The 20074-nt window shown below is 43.5% G+C and overlaps 1 protein-coding gene across 3 annotated transcripts in view; it reads right to left on the bottom strand.

Moving 5' to 3' along the window:
* nalcn (sodium leak channel, non-selective) overlaps positions 1-20074 on the bottom strand; it is an 88213-nt gene that overhangs the window by 4336 nt on the left and 63803 nt on the right. For all 3 annotated transcript variants that reach the window (XM_069663115.1, XM_069663113.1, XM_069663114.1), the window contains exons 17-40: positions 15459-15595; positions 14070-14211; positions 13787-13860; positions 11738-11839; positions 11577-11646; positions 10943-11034; positions 10723-10845; positions 10487-10543; positions 9855-9975; positions 9640-9771; positions 9203-9370; positions 7694-7798; positions 7217-7323; positions 7014-7134; positions 6827-6925; positions 6174-6267; positions 4006-4112; positions 3764-3838; positions 3533-3652; positions 3382-3450; positions 3144-3292; positions 2372-2465; positions 1811-1943; positions 136-251 (exon numbers count right to left, since the gene is read on the bottom strand). In XM_069663115.1, coding sequence (XP_069519216.1) covers positions 136-251; positions 1811-1943; positions 2372-2465; positions 3144-3292; positions 3382-3450; positions 3533-3652; positions 3764-3838; positions 4006-4112; positions 6174-6267; positions 6827-6925; positions 7014-7134; positions 7217-7323; positions 7694-7798; positions 9203-9370; positions 9640-9771; positions 9855-9975; positions 10487-10543; positions 10723-10845; positions 10943-11034; positions 11577-11646; positions 11738-11839; positions 13787-13860; positions 14070-14211; positions 15459-15595 — 2607 coding nt within the window. The remainder of the gene's footprint in view (positions 1-135; positions 252-1810; positions 1944-2371; positions 2466-3143; positions 3293-3381; positions 3451-3532; positions 3653-3763; positions 3839-4005; positions 4113-6173; positions 6268-6826; positions 6926-7013; positions 7135-7216; positions 7324-7693; positions 7799-9202; positions 9371-9639; positions 9772-9854; positions 9976-10486; positions 10544-10722; positions 10846-10942; positions 11035-11576; positions 11647-11737; positions 11840-13786; positions 13861-14069; positions 14212-15458; positions 15596-20074) is intronic.

Here is a 20074-nt window from a genome sequence, read left to right as displayed (position 1 = left end):
CTCCCTTCAGGCCTTCTTATTAGCCCTCTTCCTGCTTTCATCTTCTCTATATTGTCCTCTGCTCATAGCCGTACGATCGCCACCCTCTCCCCTCCGCTGTGTCTCCAATCCTGCTCCCTATTGCTAATTTCTCACCTCGCGTTTGTCATCCACCATGTTCCAGATGATTTGGAAGTGCCTCAGGTCGTTATAGCTGAGCAGCTGGTCCTCCTCGGTGGAGTAGAAGAGGGAGAAGTTCTCCACGATGATGGCTGCAGCAATAGAAAGCGATATTAACACTCACAGATGCAAAGATCCCATGAAGCCACTTTCCCACTGGTCAAAAAAACACACTAACACCCGCTAACACCTGCTAACACCTGCCTTTTTTGCTTAAACAATCAGCATTCAGACCTGGCATTCAAATGACTCTGCAGTAGACCCGGGTAATTTCTGCCCGGCTCCGATCAGCATTGATGGGAACACAAAACCTGTGTCGACACGATAATCTCCGCCCCCTTTCCAGCGTGATGCTATGCTCCATCGATAACTCCGTCCAAGCAGCGCTCAAACATCTTTCCAGATTTGTCGACGGCAAGTTTGCGGATACAATAAAGACCTAACCACCGTAACATCTTCACTGTTTAACAACCCTGTCTCCAGCGCGTTTGTAACGTGAGACGGTGACGCAGCAGAAAAGAGACCGACAGGAGTATACTCCACTGGCAATGGGAAAAAGAGACAATCAACATTTATAAGCAGGTCTTCCCGGGTCTGAAAAACCTGCGTCAATGCCCTAATTTCAGTGGGTAAGGGGTATAAGAGCGATATCGGTCTGCTGCCCTCTAAAGCTCTAAATATCTTTGTATTTTTTGAAGCCATGATCACTTTTGCACCTCTTTTCCTTTTCATGCATTCCTTCTTTTGTGTCTGTCGTTTTTCTTTGTAAAAGGTCAGTGGTGGCTCTCAAATCATGATAAGTATCAGCGGTTAATGCTTCACCATCTGTGTCCTTCCAGACCAGATTACAGCTCATATAAAAGTGAATGATTCAGATAAAGCCACAGAGAATGTGCACTGTAGGTTACATTCAAAGACATGTACACGGATGCTTTGGTTCCTATCTGAAGCTCATTTTGATCCTACTTATACCTCCCTCCATTTACTTGGAAGGAAATAACATTTTCTGCATGAAGGGGTTTCATCGTCGTGCCGATAATAAGCTGTAATAAACTAAACTCTCGTCTCTGGAGGAACTCTTTGTTGTCTCCTGGGAGGGATGACAAAACTACTGGCAAGTGTTCTTTATGAGTTGTGCAGTGTTGCGAAGCATTAGACTGAAAATTAAATGGAGCTCTTGCTGTTGCCAAAGTATACGTTTATCATCCTTCCTACTGGCTTATATGCATGCACACACTTGTTTCAGTCCCTGAGGACATCGCATCGACTTACATTTACTGCCTGGAACATTACCCCAACATCTATAAAAGTCTGAACCATAAAATGTAACAGTGGTGTGAAGCAAACTTGTTTTTTGGCACACAATTGAAAGTCCATCCATCCATTTTCTATACAGCTTATCCTGTTCAGGGTCGCGGGGGAGCCTATCCCAGCTGTCATTGGGCGAGAGGCGGGGTGCACCTTGGACTGATCGGGAGTCAATCAGAGGGCTGACACATAGAGACAGACAACCTTTCACGCTCACACCTACGGGCACTTTTAGAGTCACCAAACGAGCATGGAGTGTGGGAGGAAGCCGGAGTACCGGAGTGAACCCACGCATGCACGGGGTTGATTCCCACAGTGTCATTAATATCGTGAATACACTGACCTACGAGTAGGTTGAGCATGATGTAAGCTATGATGACATAGAAGGAGCAGAAGTAGATCAGCGCTCCAGCGTAGTTGCCACAGTCAGTCTCCCAGTAGCGGTGATTATCCGGGGTGCAGAAAGGGGCCTGCAACTGAGGGAGGAAAAACAACACTTCTTTTAGGTCAAGGTAAGCAGCATTAAAACATTTCCCTTATTCCCTGTGATGTTACGGTAAAAAAGGTTAGTTCACTCAAATTACATAAAAAGGAAAAGGAACGCCACGTCAGCAGTTTCTTTTCTTTGTTAGAAAGTATTTGAAGTGAAAGTGCTGACAGTGAAGTCTGTGAGTATCCACAACAACTCAGAGTAACACGAGTAGCTGCTAGTTTAGCTTTAAGCAGCAAAAAAACAGAAATCCATCTGCTTCAATTGTGTTGGGGTAGCAGCAGAACATCAAGGTGAAGTGACTCTTTCAGAACAAAATACCATGTAAACAAAATGAAGTATTCTTCAAGACTCGGACTGGATGTACTTTGCTGTTGTCTTTTTAGATGTGTGCAGACCTGCAGCCCATCTTACCATACAATCATGCATGATTTTGTTCCAATCTTCCCCTGTGACGATACGGAAGAGAACGGTGATAGCTTTGCCCGCTGTGGAGAAGTTGGCGTGCCTGCAATAAGAGGAGACAAACAGACTGAGAAACTGATTTTACTCTATTAAAGGAGTAATTCAACCCTGGAAAAAGCCGCTGTCAGTAAAAGCTGGTGTTCTCTGTAATCGATAGAAGCAATAATATTTGAAAGTGGCGCCATAGCTGTGGAGAAAGTTGTACAAACAGCTTGTGGTTTCGCCCATTCTACATTCCTACAACACCCAGCGTGCATTGCGCCCCTCCCTCTGAAAGGAACATACTACTGTTTTTGCTGCAGGCCATGGCTCAGAGCGGTACAGAATCAGAAATTTGACAAGAATATACCGGTGAATCGTCTAAAAAATCTTCGGGTCTGCAGTCTACATTTCAAACCTGATGATTTTAAACAAGACATGACATCAGAGGTGGGCGTCCTAGATTGAGGAAGTGTGTTTAGCAAGCTCCCTGGCCTCCGCCAGATGACGCGTTTTACGTAGTCTGGCAGAGGTTTTCCAGGGCCCATTGGAGAAGCGGATAGCGTCCTCCAATGGCACAGAGTGAAATTGCATTTTTTCCTACGATAATGGCTTTAGCTCCCTGTAATAGCATGATAGGACTGAGGTTGAAAATCGGCAAACTGGCACTTTAACTGCACAAAGCCTGCAGTTCCCATGAGCAGAAAGGACAGGAGATCTAAACAGCACATCTTATGCTTACCGGTTAATGTTCTCTCCATACTTTACAGTTCCAAAGAGAACGACTCCGGCGAAGGCGTAGCACAGGAGAAGCAGGAACATCCCTACGATGATGAAGAAGCTCTTGTACATGCTGACCACCACAGTCAGCAGCAGCATCTTCAGAGTCACCTTTAATCAGAGACACAAAGACATTCAGAATCCTCTTTCAACATTCTTATTTTGGAGAAATAAACTGAATGCAAGAAAATAAGACTCACATGTTTCCCGCATATTGTGAAGAATCTGAAGACAATCACACACGTGCCCATCATGTAGGTGTATGCATTCTACAGGGGGAAATGATACGGTCAACATCGACTTCACTGAATTTCTATAATGTTCCTACTGTGTGAAAGTAACTTGTCTAACCAGTAATGAGAAGTGCAGGACGATCCATATGACACCCAGTGATGTCACCAGCAGGTCGTAGCGATTGCGTCGGCTCTGCCAGTAACCCGCTGGAGACATGGCTATCAGCTTCATGGTCACCTGGGTAACAACACCGACAACAACTAACATCAGACAGACGTTTATATCTAGAAGAGGCAACCCAATAAACCCATGGAAATGATGGATAGGTAGAGAGGATAACAGGCTCACCTCCAGGACAAATATAAAGGTGAAGACGACAGACATGGTGGCGAGAGGAAATGTGACTTGATCGTCGACGTCCCACTGGAGAAGAGATTTACACATATGTCATGTCAGTTCAGATTATGAGTATTTAGCAGATTTCTAAATAAAATACCTTAATTCTACTTCATGTGCAAAATGAATTAAAAGTCACAAGAGATTAAAAGAACAATAAACACACACTAAAATGAAATGACGTGATGTTTTACCTTGACTGACAGCAGCACCGACTGCGCCAGCACCAGTACAGCAATGCCCCGTTTGAAGAAGGGATGTTGAGTGATGTCATACATCTTAGCCCGGAAACCCCCAGTTTCTGTAAAGCAGATAGAAGACCAGAAATGTGTTACAACCTGCACAGCTATGGCTAAAAAATCTTTTTTTTCAACAGGTGAGTATTTAAATAAGCAGGTATTGTGTGAAAGAATGCTTTGCTTACTGCGTTGGGGGAACTTAAGCCCTTATCTCATCTCGACAAATAGTCTTGCAGATGTTGAGCTGGCTTTAGTAGATCTCTAGAAATGTATTCTTCAACACAGGCTGCAGCAAAGCTCTTTATATCATCAGTTTATGCTTGAATGCGTGGTAGTGTCCCTTATTGTCCTGCAGATGGCAATCATGGACTGCTTGGTTGTTCCCATCAGGGTGGTAAATGCTTTAATGCCCTGCAGGTTTAATACACATTTATGTATCTAAACACCTTTTTGCCAGGATTAGGTAAATAAAAAAGCACGCTAATGATGCACTGTGCCTCCGGTTTCTGTTTATCGCACCATTACGTTGCTGGCTTCAACACTGACTCTGTATTTCAGCGTCTCCTAAAACAAAAATCCATCTCCCAGACAGGAGATGTAGAGTCTTGCGTGAGGTCCATTAGGACACTGAAGCTGTTTAAAAAGGGGATGAGAGTAGCTGATTGGCCATTAATGAAGCCCACCTTAACTCAGCCTAATGATACTATACTCTGTTTGTAACCTCTCCTCTTTCAGCTAGGAGACAGTTACTGCACTGCGGGTTTCCAAATTTGCACTTGCATTTCAAGTTCATGCTTGTTCCATGTGTCAACAAATTCTTGTTCCAGTTGCAAAGAATGCTCCAGCTGCCCCTGGTGTCCACTTCAAAGCAATGATTTTACTATCTAACAAAGATGAAATAGAAATGTAACAACAGACTCTGTGATTAAACATGACTGCTGACCACAGAGACAGTTTCTGCGAGTACTTTGAGTAGGACTGTGTGAGGAAAGGCCAGCTCAGTGCTGTAATGATCTGCCAGTAGTGAGTGAGTGGCGCCAGTGCCCAGGGCCTTTGGATGTGGATCAAAGTCAGGTTGATACTGCTGGTGTCAGCGGCACTGCTGACTAAAACTGTAGCCATCGATTTTCTGTTAGTTCTCAGCCTCAATTGTACTAACAGGCAATTTCCCACACTGCGTCCGAGGCACTTGAATTATTCTCACGACTCTAATCACAGAGAGATGGACAGTGTTAATGTACAGTTTTCCAATAACAGGAAAGAGTATTATTGTGTGTAAAATTAAAGTAAACTTTAACCAATGCTTGTCTCTAAATGTGTGCTTCAGCAGAGGTGTGAAAACTTGATACATTCAGTGAATAAATTTCCCTCAGAAGGCTGTGACATGCATGATTCAGTGACTGAGTCATCCGCGTTATCTGCCCTCTTATTCAGCTTTTTCATTACTGGTGCGAGTCATCATTTAGGTATCATGTTAAATCCCTGAAGGCATCAATCCTCGATGAAAAACACAGACTATTAAATATGGATTAATCATGCAGGTGCTCATTAATAATGCACAGCCACCTACACACACACGCGCATGCTAACCACATGATCAAATAGGGTATGGGGGCAAAGATGTGACTTTCATAATGTTGTGCTTGATACTTAATCACTGCTCTGTGGAGCCTGACTGATATGGGATTTTTAGGAAGATAATGGTACCGATTTTAGAGGGAAAAGTTCACAGAATACTTATATTGTGGTGCATTATGGGACTTTTTGAGAAGGAATGAAAATAGATTTTTCATTAATGTTAAAATGCAAAGGGAGAGCTGTTTTCTCTCTGCATATCAGAAAACATACGCTGATACAGCTACATCTGTGATGGACCCAGATCAGGCCTGTATCGGCCAATATATCAGTCGAGAGAGAGGACAGTGGATAGTGTTGGAAACAGGAAAGAGAGAATAGGGGATGACAAGCGGTAAAGGGCCAAGGGTGGGAGTTGAACCCGGGGCCGCCAATTTAACCGCTGAGCTAATCCGGCGCCCTCAGTCGACCAGTCCATCATCCGGTAGATATTATTGTCTTGTGTACAAAATGATGATGCGTTTGTGTTGTATTTAGTGTATGATTACCTGGGCGAGGAGGTAGGTGGAGAGGTTGGGCTATTTTCAGTCGACTCTTCAGATCTTCCCATCTCCTCTGGTCTACAGTCAGGAGAGCAGTACCCTGATGGAGGGAGACACAACACATTTAAATCCGGCAGGTGGTGTTGACCTGCTTGCATAAACAGAATACCAAGTAAATGCAGCATTGTCAGTAAGAACTGAGTCTGTTTACTAAAGGTAAATATTAAAGAGGGGTTATTATGCTTTTTTATTATTATATAATATTACAATGTTGGATGTCTGGACTAAATGTGGGTAGTTTCAAATCTGTAGGTGAAAGTGTATTGAAGTAATCCCCAGGCTTCTCAGCTCAGTCTGCTGTGAACGCCAGGTTTCACACAGTTTTTTCTGTATGCTGCACTTTGTGATGTCACAGAGTGCAGCGGGGTTTCTTTAAGAGACGGAGCTGACTGAGTCATTTCAGGCAGAGGCTGTATGAGGGCCTACACAGAGCAAACGAGGAGTTTTTTTAACTGTAAATTATGCTAAGCTACTCCACAGGTATCACAGAGTGAAATATGAAACTTGAAATTAGCATAATACCTCCCCTTGAAAGGTTTAAACTCCCCCAAATAATACTTAAAACAGTAGGAAGCTGTGTCTGTAAGTGTTGCTCTTACCTTGTTCTCATTGAAGTTTGCAATGACGACGCCGACAAACAGAGTGAGTCCAATCATGCATCCAAGAAACACAAACACATGGATGTAGATGCCATGGATCTGCAGGAACAGAGGTAATTACACTGTTATAGTATAGTGCAGTGCAAAAAAAACACATAAGAAGTTGAGGTAAGGAAAGTTTGAGTACCGGTCCAACGCGGTGAATAATGACATCTCTGACCTCCACCCAGCCTTTGAGTGACAGCACTTCAAACAGAGCCAACATGGCATTTCCCACATTGTCAAAGTTGAAATTACGAGGGTTGGCCCTGAGCAAAGACAGAACGGAGAGGTCAACCTCTGGCTGCAGAAAATAAACCTGAAATCAAGTCATAAAATAAAGTTGTATACCAGACTCTTGGTACCCAGAAACCAGGTTTCTTCTCCCCAGGCTTCAGTTTCAGGTTGAGGTTTTTGGAAACGCTGACATTTATTCGGAAAATACCGTGACACTCGTCCTGTAAAAAAAGGGTACAGAAAAACACAGAATGAAGGGACCATAAAAACAGAAAAAAGGACCGTCAGTGATGTAGTTTTACAATCTAGAATAAGTCAGTTAAATTGAAAAAAAGCAAACTTAAAATATGTTCTTGTTTTTACATGACGCATACGTGAGTTTATCCTGTAAAACGACATCTTTAAAAAGATTTGTTATTGCACAAGATAAAAGTAGTCTAATGACTGTTGTTAAGAAAGTAGGACAAAAGTACCACTGGATTATTGATTTGTCTGGGGAAAGCCCTTAAACTTATTCATCTTGTGCTTCTCTGTGGGGATCGTGCAATGGGAGGGGATGGTTTAGTGAAGAGATTATGTTTCTTTCTGTACCCGTTTAAGGATATGGGGGTCGTTGCACTTGGCAAGCTTTCCGGCAAACAGTTGAACTCCAAAGCTCGCGAACACCAGCATTAGCGTGAGGAGCAGAATGGAAACCTGCAGGAGAATCAATCAGGAGTTTAAAGGCAGACAGTTCAACATAATCCAAGCCTGTGAGATTAGAGAGCGAGCTAAAGACGTCAGAAAGCTGTGGATGTAGAGACCTCAGCTGAGTCAGACGCAGGGAGAATAGTAACTATTGCATGTAATAAATCTTTAGTAGGAAAGGCAAAAGGTAAGCAAAGCCCAGATATGGCAGGGAGTGTAATAACAACAAGGGCACAAATCCAATAAATGTGAGTAAGATGCATTAGTGTACAAATCCTGCTTGTACTCTTGCATGCTTTAAGCCATGTAACATAAATCATGAATACTTTACTGCCAAACTTTTTCCTAAATATATGAGATTTTAGCACATCTCAGCTTTTTCACAACATTTTTTTTACGCTACTCTATCAGACACAAATGGAAAATGTGGATGGCCAATAGAGCTAATAAGATATATGAAACCCAATCCTTTTACATGTTCCTTAAAGAGGGGGTATTATACCGTTTCACATTTTAAAACATACATATCATTTTACAATGTTGGATGTCTGTACTAAATGTGGGTGAAGTTTCAAATCGGTAGGTAAAGGTATGTTGGAGTAATCCCCTGCTAAAAAAGTCTGTGGACGCTTGCTCTCAGACAGACTTCTCCAGATGCTCCATTTGTGATGTCACAAAGTGGAGGAACTCTATACTTGGGCATCTGCCTGAGACACAGCAGAACTTAAACACAGTTTAAGGACACGCATACCCAGCAGCTCAGTCTGCCTCTGACATTTTCTTTCACTCCACTGCTCTGCTCAACGGCTCTGCTTGTGAAGTTGGTTAAGAATGTCTCGGAGAAAATGTTTCTTTTGCTGAGAAGGAAACTCATCAGTGTTTACTATGCCAAAGGACAAGACCAGCAGACATTAATGTCAAATTAAAAAAGTGAAGTTTACTCTTTGCCGACAATTCTGTTACACGGCCACAGGGTAGGAGGGGTAGGAGGCGCGCCTCAAACACTGAGCTCTTCCCCTCGGCAGGCTTCAGAGCTGGCCAAAGGAAGCGGGCTTGTAGGGGCAGGGTTTCATAAAGAGACAGAGCTGAGTCATTTCAGAGGATGTATGAGGGCCTGCACAGAGCACCAGTGTGAGAAAAAATAGGTAACTGTAAATTATGCTAAGCTACTCTACAGGTATCACAGAGTGAAATGTGAAGCTTGAAATGAGCATAATACCCCCCCGTTAATAAAGTTCATATCTGCAAAATTGGCGCATTAGCCACATAGAAGTGGTCCATTTTCATTCCAGCTCAAAATTATACCATTACTAGAATAATGACCACCGTTTCATTGATGAGGGAATTACTACCCTCTTTGGTATCAGTCTTAAAAATCCATTATCACTAGGGCTCTAATGGTTTACTACTAACCAAGAAAATCTCCTTGAATCCTTTGAGAACCTCCCGCACCACCTTCCTCATCTGGGGTACCAGCTTGAAGATCCTGAGCGGACGCAGGCAGCGCAGCATCATCAGCAGCTGAGCCCCAGACTCAGGAGGGACGTCAGGAGGCAGCCAGCACAGAAAGATTAGACTCACCTAGAGGGGACACCCCACAGTATGGCAGCCATATAAGAATTTTTACATTAACTACCATGTGAACGTCCCATTTCCTTATTAAGATGAGACATGTTCTACTTTAAGATCACAGAAATAAGAATAAATCAGTCCTTTGCATGATGAAAAAAAGGCAAATAAGACAAATAACATGTAACTGGTTTTAAAGTCAAGGATTTTTCCAGTACAAAATCATCTATTATGATCAAATCACTTATTAAGCAGCCTATGTATTGGCATAGATTTCTCACAAGATAGATGAAGATGTCCATGACTCCTCCAAAGTCTCTGATTACAGCTGTGGGAGTGAAGAACAGACCGTCGGCCATGATCTTCAGGTTCAGCTCGATGCTCATGAAGATCACAAACACATACTCCCCGAACTGAAACAGAGGGCACACAAGCGTTAACAACATCTGTCCCATCGCACATCTGCTCGCTCGTTCCATTCAACTGCTTTTAATACCTGCAGCGAGGGGACGTGCATGACCCTGGTGAAGGGTGATTCGAACATCATGGAGATGCAGGAGCAGATGGTTACGACGATCATAACCCAGTCCAAATAGGTGACGAGACCCAGAAGATCGCTGCAGGGTAACACACAGTAACATAGTCTTAAATCTGCACATAGAAACAGTTAAGGCATAAGTAGGTCAAGAAAGCTGTTTGGTTTTCAAACCACCACACTCAAGGATAATTCAAGAGAAAAAGGGGGAGGCAGGGAAAGAGAGAGGGAGGATATGTGAGAGGAGGTATCAGAAAGTGAGAGTGAATTAATCTGTGTGTGTGCAGACCAATCTGTTCTACAGCAGGTAGTCAGTAAAAAAAAAAAATCCCCCGGCACCAGCGCTATCTGATACAAAAGGACTTTCTCTCACTTTAATAATCAGCCTCTGTGCTCGGCTGCATTACAATCAGGTTGCGTAATGGCTGAAATCTATTTCACAGCTCTTCACTCTCACAATTTTCAGTCCTCACCGCAGTTTCGGAGAGGCACAACAGGCAGATAATTAAGCTACATAATTAATAAGTATTTCACTCATGTAGAACCAACGGATCAATAAGAGAGTGCAGGAATCAATAATTCATCACACTTACTACAGCTGGTGGTATTTGGTGTTCTTCACCGCTCCGGTTATGGGGTCAGTTTTGGATCTAGAAATGAATTCATACAAATAAATAAATCGTTAACATTAGTATTACATTGGCGTAAATGAAAAGGGCAGATTGGTAAAGACAAATGCTTTTTGTGGACATCGTTATGAAGTCTAGTTCGTGGCTTCCTAGAGAGACTCAAAACGAGACGATATGTAGACTAATAAAACTGCTCTTACGCATTGAAGCGTGCTCGAACGATCATCCTGCAGAAGTTCCTGAAGCGGTGCTCCCGGCCCACGATGAAGAGAGGCTTATCAAAGTAAGGATGGTTCTCTCTCAGTTCCTCCTCCTGGACTTTTCTGATCACAGAGACGAAGCAAACCGAACGTATCAGTGAAGCAGCGAGGGCTGAAAGTCGCCCTTCTGTGTCAGAAATGTGTGAACGTGTGTGAATACCTTTTCATCTCCGCTTGTTCTTTCTTTTCTTGGATCATCTTGATCTCGCTGTCCTCTCTCTGTGCGTTACGGTAGCGAACAGTACTTGAATGCTGGGGGAAAAAGGAAAGATGACAATCTATAAAAGACCAATTTAAGAGTTAATTTCTATGACTGTAAAATTCAGTGTATAAGATGCACTTTTAATATTTTTTTTTCCCATCTTAAAAGTGGACTATATACCTGTGCGATCAATGTACCAGTATAAAATGCAGAGAGGTATGTTATTGTGTTACGGTATTTTACCCAGACAATGGCGCTATTAGTGGTGACGTCAGATCTCCGCATTAAACTGTTTCCTGGTCCAAGCCTTTACAACGTCTCCTATTTACAATATGCCGCAGTGCTGTTTTCCTTGCTAGCTATAGAAAACTTTTATCCCTCTGGGATACTCCAAAAAACAGACTGTGTCTAAGGCCTATATTCCAGTGAGACTTATATTCCAGATTTTACGGTATTTGATTTCTTCGAGGCTTTAATAAATTGTCGGAATATACAGTATATACAACTGTGAGTTTGTTTGAGCAGTTTGAATAGCTGTTCTGGAAACGTTAAAACACAATATGTGTGATGACATCTGCGTGCGTGTGCTCACATCCTGGGTGAGCGTCTCCAGCGACTTCCCTCGGCTGATCCGCTGACTGGTGGAGCCATGTCTCAGAGACCTGCGGATACAAAGAGCAGATAGGTACGACTGTGCAGGTACGCAAGACTGCATGTTTGCATTTCTGCACGTGTGTGTGTGTGCTGTCAGACCTGCGCTCCTGCCGTATGTGATGCTGGACGCTGAGTATGGAGCGTTCTTTGGCTGGCTGGCCTTCAAAAGATCCGCTTAGCATACGCTGTCTGGTACACGCTCTGCAAAACACAAGCACAAAAATGTTTTTTCTGTCCCCCTGATCAATATAATAAAAAATGTGCGACAACAAAGCTGGATCGGCGCCACGTTTCTGCCTAAAAAGCTATATTTGGCCCATATTCTGGGCCCATAAGAGACGCGATCCAGGCTGTCAGGATCCAATCATTCCATTAGTCAGAGCGTGTGTGTGTGTGTGTGTGTGTTTGTGTGGGCATTCCTGTCTGTCCTGGCTAACAGCAGAGTCATGTACCAGAACAGAGCTAATGACACTGTGGGCACAAGCAGCGTGTGTACTTTAATCATTACAGAGACTCTGAGTGATTACTTGTTTATTGGCAGTAAGCATGCATGAGTGCCTGCGTATGCTACAATGTGTGTGTTTGCCAGCGTTGGTGCGACTGTGAGCCTAATTGTGTGTTTGTGTGGAAGACGGCAGGCCAGACAGAACGTGTTATGACTGCTGATCTGCTGTCTATCTTTCAGACTGACTGAATCGGGGAGGGAGGGGGGAGAGGGGGGGTAAGATTGGACATGGTGCCGTCGAGCTAATCTACACTTAGTGCCAGCTCTGCCATGCTGAACAGCAAATTATCCATTTACCTCACCGTGACAGTAAATGAGTCTGAAGTGGGTCTGTGTGCGCCTATGTGTGTGTGAGAGAGACAAAGAGAGAGAGAGAAATTAACAATATCAGAGTGCTGCTGCTGGAGAGCTACATCTAATATGCACACACGTTATTACTTTCACCCACACAATGACTGGCATGTGTTTCATGACTGCACACGATGCATATTAAGAACATCTCGCTGAGATCTCCAAGGACGGTGTCAATCCCAAAACTTATGATGCCCTGATTAGTAATAAAAGAACGCAAACAAGTGAGAAGCAAAAGTGGGGAGATTAAAGTTTCAGGCTGCACATGTGGCTAAAAATGACACATTACTTCCTGCTTATGTCCAGGTCATAGGATGTTGGCTATGGGGGCTGTGCAACATGTACATATAAAGCTATTGTTAGACGGTGTTTATGTGTATGCAAATTATTAGATGGAGGTGTTGTGTTGTTGTGCTTTGTGTTGTTTATCTATGTAGTTTGTATTTATAAAAATCAATATTTGATGTGAAAAAAGTCAGTACAACCGCAGCTGTCTCATGGGGTCTCGCGTGTTCTTAGGTGTTCTCGCACGCACATTCTTACGGAGCGCCTTTGAATGCATCGCAACGTCACTTAATACATTAATAATAATGATAAGTTTAGTCTGGCTGAAACGAGCTAATGCAACAACCGGGAGGCGTGTGGTAATGATGGCGGAGAATTCAAATCCCAGCCCGCCCGGAGAGAGAGAGAGATTCTCACCCCCAGCACAGCAGACAGGTATAGGTATGTTGTTTACACGTTCATGTTTAAATAAATATACCTGTCACAGCACAGCTCGCTCGGAGCGCTGAATGTCCATTCTACCGTAACCTAATCATTTTATTTGTTTATTTTGCAAGGTGTAGGAAGGGATAGAGTCTAGACCCCAGTTCCCAACGAGGACATATCTCATTTTATCTTATCGAGTTTAGCTAGCTCCCATTTCATTGTGCAAAATGCATTTCATTACAATGTGAAACAACGATAAAACAACCTGCAAATCACAAGAATGGTGCGGCTGAGGCGGAATCGGAAGGTTGGCGGTTCGATCCCCAGCTCCATCAGCCTACATGTCAAAGTGTCCTTGGGCAAGACACTGAACGCCAAACTGCGCCCGGTGGCATAGCCAACGGGTATGAATGTGATGACTGATTGACAGTTTGGCACTTAAACTAGCAGCCTTTGCCATCAGTGTGTGAATGTGTGAATGTGACAGGAAGAGTAAAAGCAGCTCTGAGTGGTCGGAAGACTGGAAAAGCGCTATGTAAGTACAGTCCATTTACCATTTAGGAGGTGTAGGTTTGTCTTACCGCAGAATTTTATTGATAGTAGTTTCTTTTTCCAGGAGGTTGCGAGCTCGGATACTAAATATTGACCTGCGAAGCTGAGAGAGAAAATAGTGAGTGCATTACTTTGTAGTTTGTTAAATTAAGCCTAAAAACACACCACACACAAACATTATTACTGCTGTGCTTTGTCTCCTGTATATAAATACTAATGAGAAATAAGTTATCACCTTCATACCCACATTCTTTCTGTGTGTGTGGGAGAAAAAGAGCAAGAGTGAGTAAGAGACGGAGCCCGTGAATGTACCTTTTGGTCGATATACTTGTTGTCTTCGATGGCTGAGCGTTTGGAGTGGTCACAGGAGGACGATGAAGCGGAGGGAAGACGCCGGAACAAACAACTGGTGTCCTGCTGCTGCCGATCAATGAACTGCTTCATGAAACTCTCCCTGGAGGACACAACAAACAGCACACACATAAAAAAGGGATGGATTGTAATGCATGCTTTCCCACTGAAAAAAAAATCCAATGCTTGAAGATGGAAGTGATCACAATTGTATATTGGTGCAGATTCTTGCTGCAAAATCTGTCAGGGGAGGCTCTTGCTGCAGCAACCAGCAGATGGGCTGCAGGTGGGGGGGTTTCTGAGGGAGTGAAGGGCCTAGCTGTGCACTAATCAGCAACTAAATGATTAAACTGATTATGGGGTCCACTGTGTTGGACACAGTTAGGCTCTCCTGCTAAAAACTGCTTCCCTGCTCAACAATACATGAGGCAAAAAACGACAGTAAGTGCTGTAAAAAACGTTGGCAAAGGGAGGCTAAATTTAAAGGTTTTTCAACTTTACTGCTTGTTTTGCTTTTCTGACTTCATTTTCCCCTTGATTATCTGGTGATATCAGCTGTGTCTCAATTCTGGAGATGCGGCATTCTTAGCCTACGTAGACCGCCAACGATGAACTGTAATGAGACGGTCTGGCCTACGGAGGACTTCCTGTTTGCGTCACCAGCTGTTCCTGCCCTTATTCATGCGTCACCAAACGCTGCTCCTGTCGCCTAGCAACAGGTAGCTAGTGGGCTTACTAGCTAGCATAAATAGCGTCTGTAACTTATTTCACTGATAATTTGTTTCAAGTCCCTTTCGCTGTTTTTAACATTTGTATCGCTAGGATTGAATTGAAACCAAAAACATTTAAAGTGTACTCCCCGGCCGCGAAAGAGTCCGCCATATCATTTGAATTGGCGCGCAATGAATCTGGGGATACGTTGGGCTGCGAAGGATGTACCCGATGGATCCTTTGTGGCCCGGGAAAAGGAGGACGCATTTATCGGTCGCATCTGAAGGAGCCTTAGTATTGGGACAGCCTTCGACACGCCTCTGTGGCGCATTCGGCCTTCTAAGGCTGCAGCCCCTGGACTGGGTCACAGCCACAGTCTGTTTCGGTATGGTGGATATAGTCACTTATTTTGATGACATAATGTTTTTCATAGAGGCCCAAAATACCGTGCTAACAACAAAGGCATTTTTATTAAATAGCAGGGGTTAAACTTTTGCATAAAGCAGCTAGAGATCACACATCTGTTATGCTGATGCATGATTCTAAGCAGCGAAGCAGACTTGTATACAGTATATATAGATCTAAAGAAGTACATGCTGTATGAACTGGCTTGGTGTTTGCCTGCATGCGACTGTGTACCTGATCCTGGGCACTGTGAAATCAGATGGGAGCTTGGAGATCTTCACCATCTGAGGTCTGTTGGGAAACTTTTCAAAGATCCTGAGTCGCAGTGGGAGCTTCTCTTTGGTGTCAGCGTTGGCTTCACTTTGCTTGAGCTGACAGAAGTAAAAAAAAAAAAAGAAGCCAGTTGAGGCACAGAACAGAGGAGCGAGATAAGATACAGTAAAAGGAGGGAAGTCAGCCACGGGATGAGAATGAAGAAGAGAGGGATTAATAGAAGATATAAAAGGGAAAGAAGGACACAGTTGGGAAGTTAAGGGATTTTGAGGACTGCAGGAATTACCCGTGGTATTTAAGGAGAAAAAGGCGTGAGCTAAGCCTGGTGTTGCACGGAGAGAAAGGTTTTATCAGGGACTTCATGGAGGAGTGCAGCTTTATGCTTCTGCCTGATGATGGCAGCAACACACTTACCTACACCACACACACCGTACAGCACAGAAAACCACATTTAGCATGAGATCCCACTTACTTTGAGAAAAGAATGGAGAAGGCAACAAAAGAAAAAGAAAAGATTACTTTGGAGTTGTTAATGGAGAAAAGAAACAAGGCAGCGACAGACAGAATGATGTGCACGTGAGGCGGCCTGAGCTCTGTGCGCGGGCTGGAAAAATAAAAAGATGACAAAGGGAAATGGAAGCAATTATTTCCATTTAATTACATATGGGGGAGGCTGATTGAAATTCCCTTGCAGGTATGCTCTGTCTGGGTGCCCGGAGATAACCCCCGATGCATTGCAGATTAGGGCCTGGAAAGTGAGCTGCATTTGGAGCGGTGGTGCGTGGCAGCTTATCATGCAGAGCAGGGAACCGCTGTGCAACATATCGACTGGGCTCGCTGAATGTTCCTCTGTCAATCATGCTATTTGACCGTCTTGCAATGCAAACCCCGTCTGTGTGTGTGTTGGTATTTCTGTCTTTGCCTGTCTGACTGCGGGTGCTTGAATCGCTGGAACAGCCCCACGTATTTGAGGGATAACAGCCAGGAGAAGAAGAAACCCGACAAAAGATGGAATGGAAATGTGTCTATCGGTTTTCTTCTCCGAGCAAACTTAAATGCAGGAGCTTCTTTTTCACCCTGAGTGGGTTGAGTGGTGAGTGGCATGCTGTGAAGACGGAATTATGCACCAGTATTTGCTTGCCTAGGCTTTCTGTCTATATTCTGTCTCCCAAGATAGACACAGGATGGAGAGAGGCAGAGACGGAGGGAAACAGAGCATGAGAATAAAACAAGCAAAAGAGAAAGTGACAGACAGAAGGGAATGTATGGAAAAATAAGGTGGCAAAACATTTTGCATGATAACAAATAGACAAGTGGATTGAGGATCTAACAGAAGACCTTCTTGTTCTAACTCTGCTTTAAAATGAAGATAACAAGTGCTCAGCTTCTTCTCTCTAGCGCTGCAGTTCTCTGGGTGGAACTTGTAGAAAGTGCTGCAGTCATCTCAGTAACTTTACATTTGGTTGCTGAAATTCCCAGCAAGCAAAACACACGCAAACAAAAAATCCACAAAGAAGCATGAACACGCACACACACACACAGTGCAGAATTAATATGGGCCATACTGTTCCCAGAGGTCCTAATCAATTGGGCCAACTCAGCGAGATGTACAGTTTAGCCGAGGCTCTGCGCCCTTTTCTGCAGCAGTGTCCTGTTACTGCAAAACTTTCTGTGCCTTCCATTGTCCTTTGTTCATCTTCTTTTCTCTACCATCTCCATCAAAGTGAGCACATATCTATATCTCTTTACAAAAGGCGCCCCCAGTCTTTAAAGTGATCATCTCAAAGATTTTCATTTAAATAAATGTCTGTTAAGTCTATCTATCGCGGAATGAGGTAACACAATGATGATCGAGCCTATGGCCCACTGATGAAAGCCTTTTCATATGCAGTATTACAGACTGGCTGTCTGTGGTGACTGTTGTGGAAAAAATTACAAGCAGCGCCCAGTTAGTAACGCGTTTTCCATCAGTGGCTGGTCTGCCAGAGAGGGTAGGCGGAGCTAAGCGGCTGCTTTTCTGCTCTCTGCAAGTGTTGCGAGTAAACAGTAATCTACTATGGCTGAACAAACAAAGAAAAGATGGATGACTACAGATACAACTTCAAAAATAAGTGAAAATCCAAAGAAAAAGAAACAAACTCGACGCTCAGATGAAGCAAACAGTCTAAAAAGGAAAGCGACCGTCAGCCAGGAAAATCAAGAGTTACAACCGGAGCCAACCGTGGACGTCACACATGCAACACTGTCTGGATATCTTGGAAGTGTGCTCCCGCAATGACCGTTTATCGCCACAGGTGCCGCCAAAGAGAACGAAACTGAGATCTCCGAGATTACCACTTTAAATCTCAAGTTTCAACATCAGATTCTGTTCATTGCCTCCTTTACTGATGTTATTTTCTTTTTATTAACCAAAAAGAGGAAAAATCTATAGCTGCAGGGAGAGGGGGGATAATGCAATTAAAATCTATTCTCATAAAAAGACAAGAAGAAATTGATGCGCAATTATTCATGTCCTTCTGTTTATTTATTTATATGTTGCATCTGGGAACCCCCCTACTGTGGAAATAAATTAGGATGCACCGAGTTTAATTTCAATTTACCCCAGCAAGGCAAAACAGAAGCCACTTCACCATGAACAAAAAGATTTTTCTATTTAGGAACGAGCTGTGCTGCCTGAGAGTAAAGCTTATAAAGTCCAGGAGCAGCACAAAAACTATAGTCTCCTTAATACTGACGCTGCTGAAGGCTTGTCTGGTAAAGGTTCAGGCAGGTGCACAAGGAAGCAGCCATTGATCATTATTAACTGTACGTTCTAACACATTGGGCCTTCCGGCAGATCAATACGAAGGATCAATAAACCACACAGGGACATGAAAGAGCTCAGGAAAAGAGCACTTACCAGCAAAATCTAGTCTCAGCTGATTATTGGTTTTAGGTGTTACTGTATGTTAGAAGAGGAATCGCTTTCTCTGGAATGCACACGACAATATCATCAATTTTAAAGATACACATTTGACCCCTTGAAGCCTATAAGTGCATTTCCACCAAAAGTACCCAGAACTGAGTCCCAGGAGTTTCTTTTCAAGGGGCTAAAAGGTTCCTCCTGCCCCTTATTGTCTGTGGGTTTAAAGACCTGTGAAGATTAGGCAAATAAGTTGATGTGTGAAAAAGCCATACCTGTGCGCCACCAATCAGAAAAGTTAAGCACTGAAAGTTAAACCCTAAAGTTCCTGTACTTCTGGAAAGTACTACCCTAAAGCAAGAACCTTTTGGGTGGAAGTCCAGGGACCTTATTAAGAGCTTGGGTTCCTCTAAAAGTCCCTGATTCCTGGGGAAAGTTCCTGCAGTGGAAATGCAGCTTGTGTGAAAGAAATTGCCTAAACACCCTTAATAAACCCAGAGCTCCACACCCACCTGGCGACACACGACAGACAGAGACAACTATCTGGTAGACAGAGTGGAGAAATTAGCAGCTGTAGAGTGAAATGCAGATTTCTCTCAGGAGTGTGTGGACACCTAAATAGCACAGGAGTGAGTATATTGGACTTCCGCCAGGTAGATACAAAAACGACTCCAAATGAATGCTAATGTGGCTCTTTGGCCAAGAAGACAGTTATTTCAGGTTCGAGAGTTCAAGAAAAAACACTCTGAGTGTTTGAAATGAACACATGCATTCTGCACATTCCACATGTGTGTCTCTACCTGTCTGCGCTGGAGAAAATGTCTCAGTGTTTCCCTTTATGTCAAACTGAATGGTTGATAAATCAAAAGTAGTGCTTGGCCTGACACAGAGGAGATTTAGTGTATGCCGGTGTAACAATGGAGCTGAGACTAATGTGTTTTGCCTTGAGACCCATTCAGGTGACCTGCTGCTGCTTCCCCCTCCATTCAAGCCAATTTCAGGCTCGGCTGAGCTTGGGAGCTTTCCGTCTGGGATTTCCACAGCTTTTCTGACCAGGGCTGAGAGGGAGAGGGGGGAAAAAAAGAAGCTAATGCCGGCCATTAGCATTAGACCAAATTTAGTCATAGGCATAATTCAGTGGGAGCATGGGGAGGAGATAAAGTAGTCAGCATGGAAATGGTCTCAGACAAGCTGCTAACGGGTTTAATACGACGGGGAGTGAAAACCTGTGGGGATGAAAAGCATTTAAATTAAGCAAAAGAAGCCTGTTTTATAGGGACAAACCCCATCATGACACTACTATACAATAAGTATGATAGCATGCAAGATACTCAGGTGGTCATGGCTCCATCATTACACAGCTGCAGAACAAGCAAAGTTCCCTCCATTGCAGCATCATGCTAAATGCACGATGACCCATCTGGATCTGTGTGATGTCATAGACGGTATAAAAGAAGTGGACGTAGCTTATGTGACATCACCCTTTGGTTTGTGTAGCCCCCCTATGAAGCCATTGAGATCTGCATAATTGCTGTCATGTATGATTACTGAAACCGGAAGAGACCACAGTTAGCCTCGCCCTAAAGCCTACCCTGCTATACTGTTGAATTCACTCTCAATGGGACCAAAATGTATGAAAAAAATAAAGTAAAATTCAGAAACCGATTCAGAAACC

Source organism: Semicossyphus pulcher, unplaced genomic scaffold (genome assembly GCF_022749685.1).
Source record: "Semicossyphus pulcher isolate SPU_LCO1_2020_fin unplaced genomic scaffold, fSemPul1.0.p SCAF_15, whole genome shotgun sequence".
In the NCBI taxonomy this organism is placed as follows: Eukaryota; Metazoa; Chordata; class Actinopteri; order Labriformes; family Labridae; genus Semicossyphus; species Semicossyphus pulcher.
This window is presented reverse-complemented; position numbering and strand designations above follow the sequence as displayed.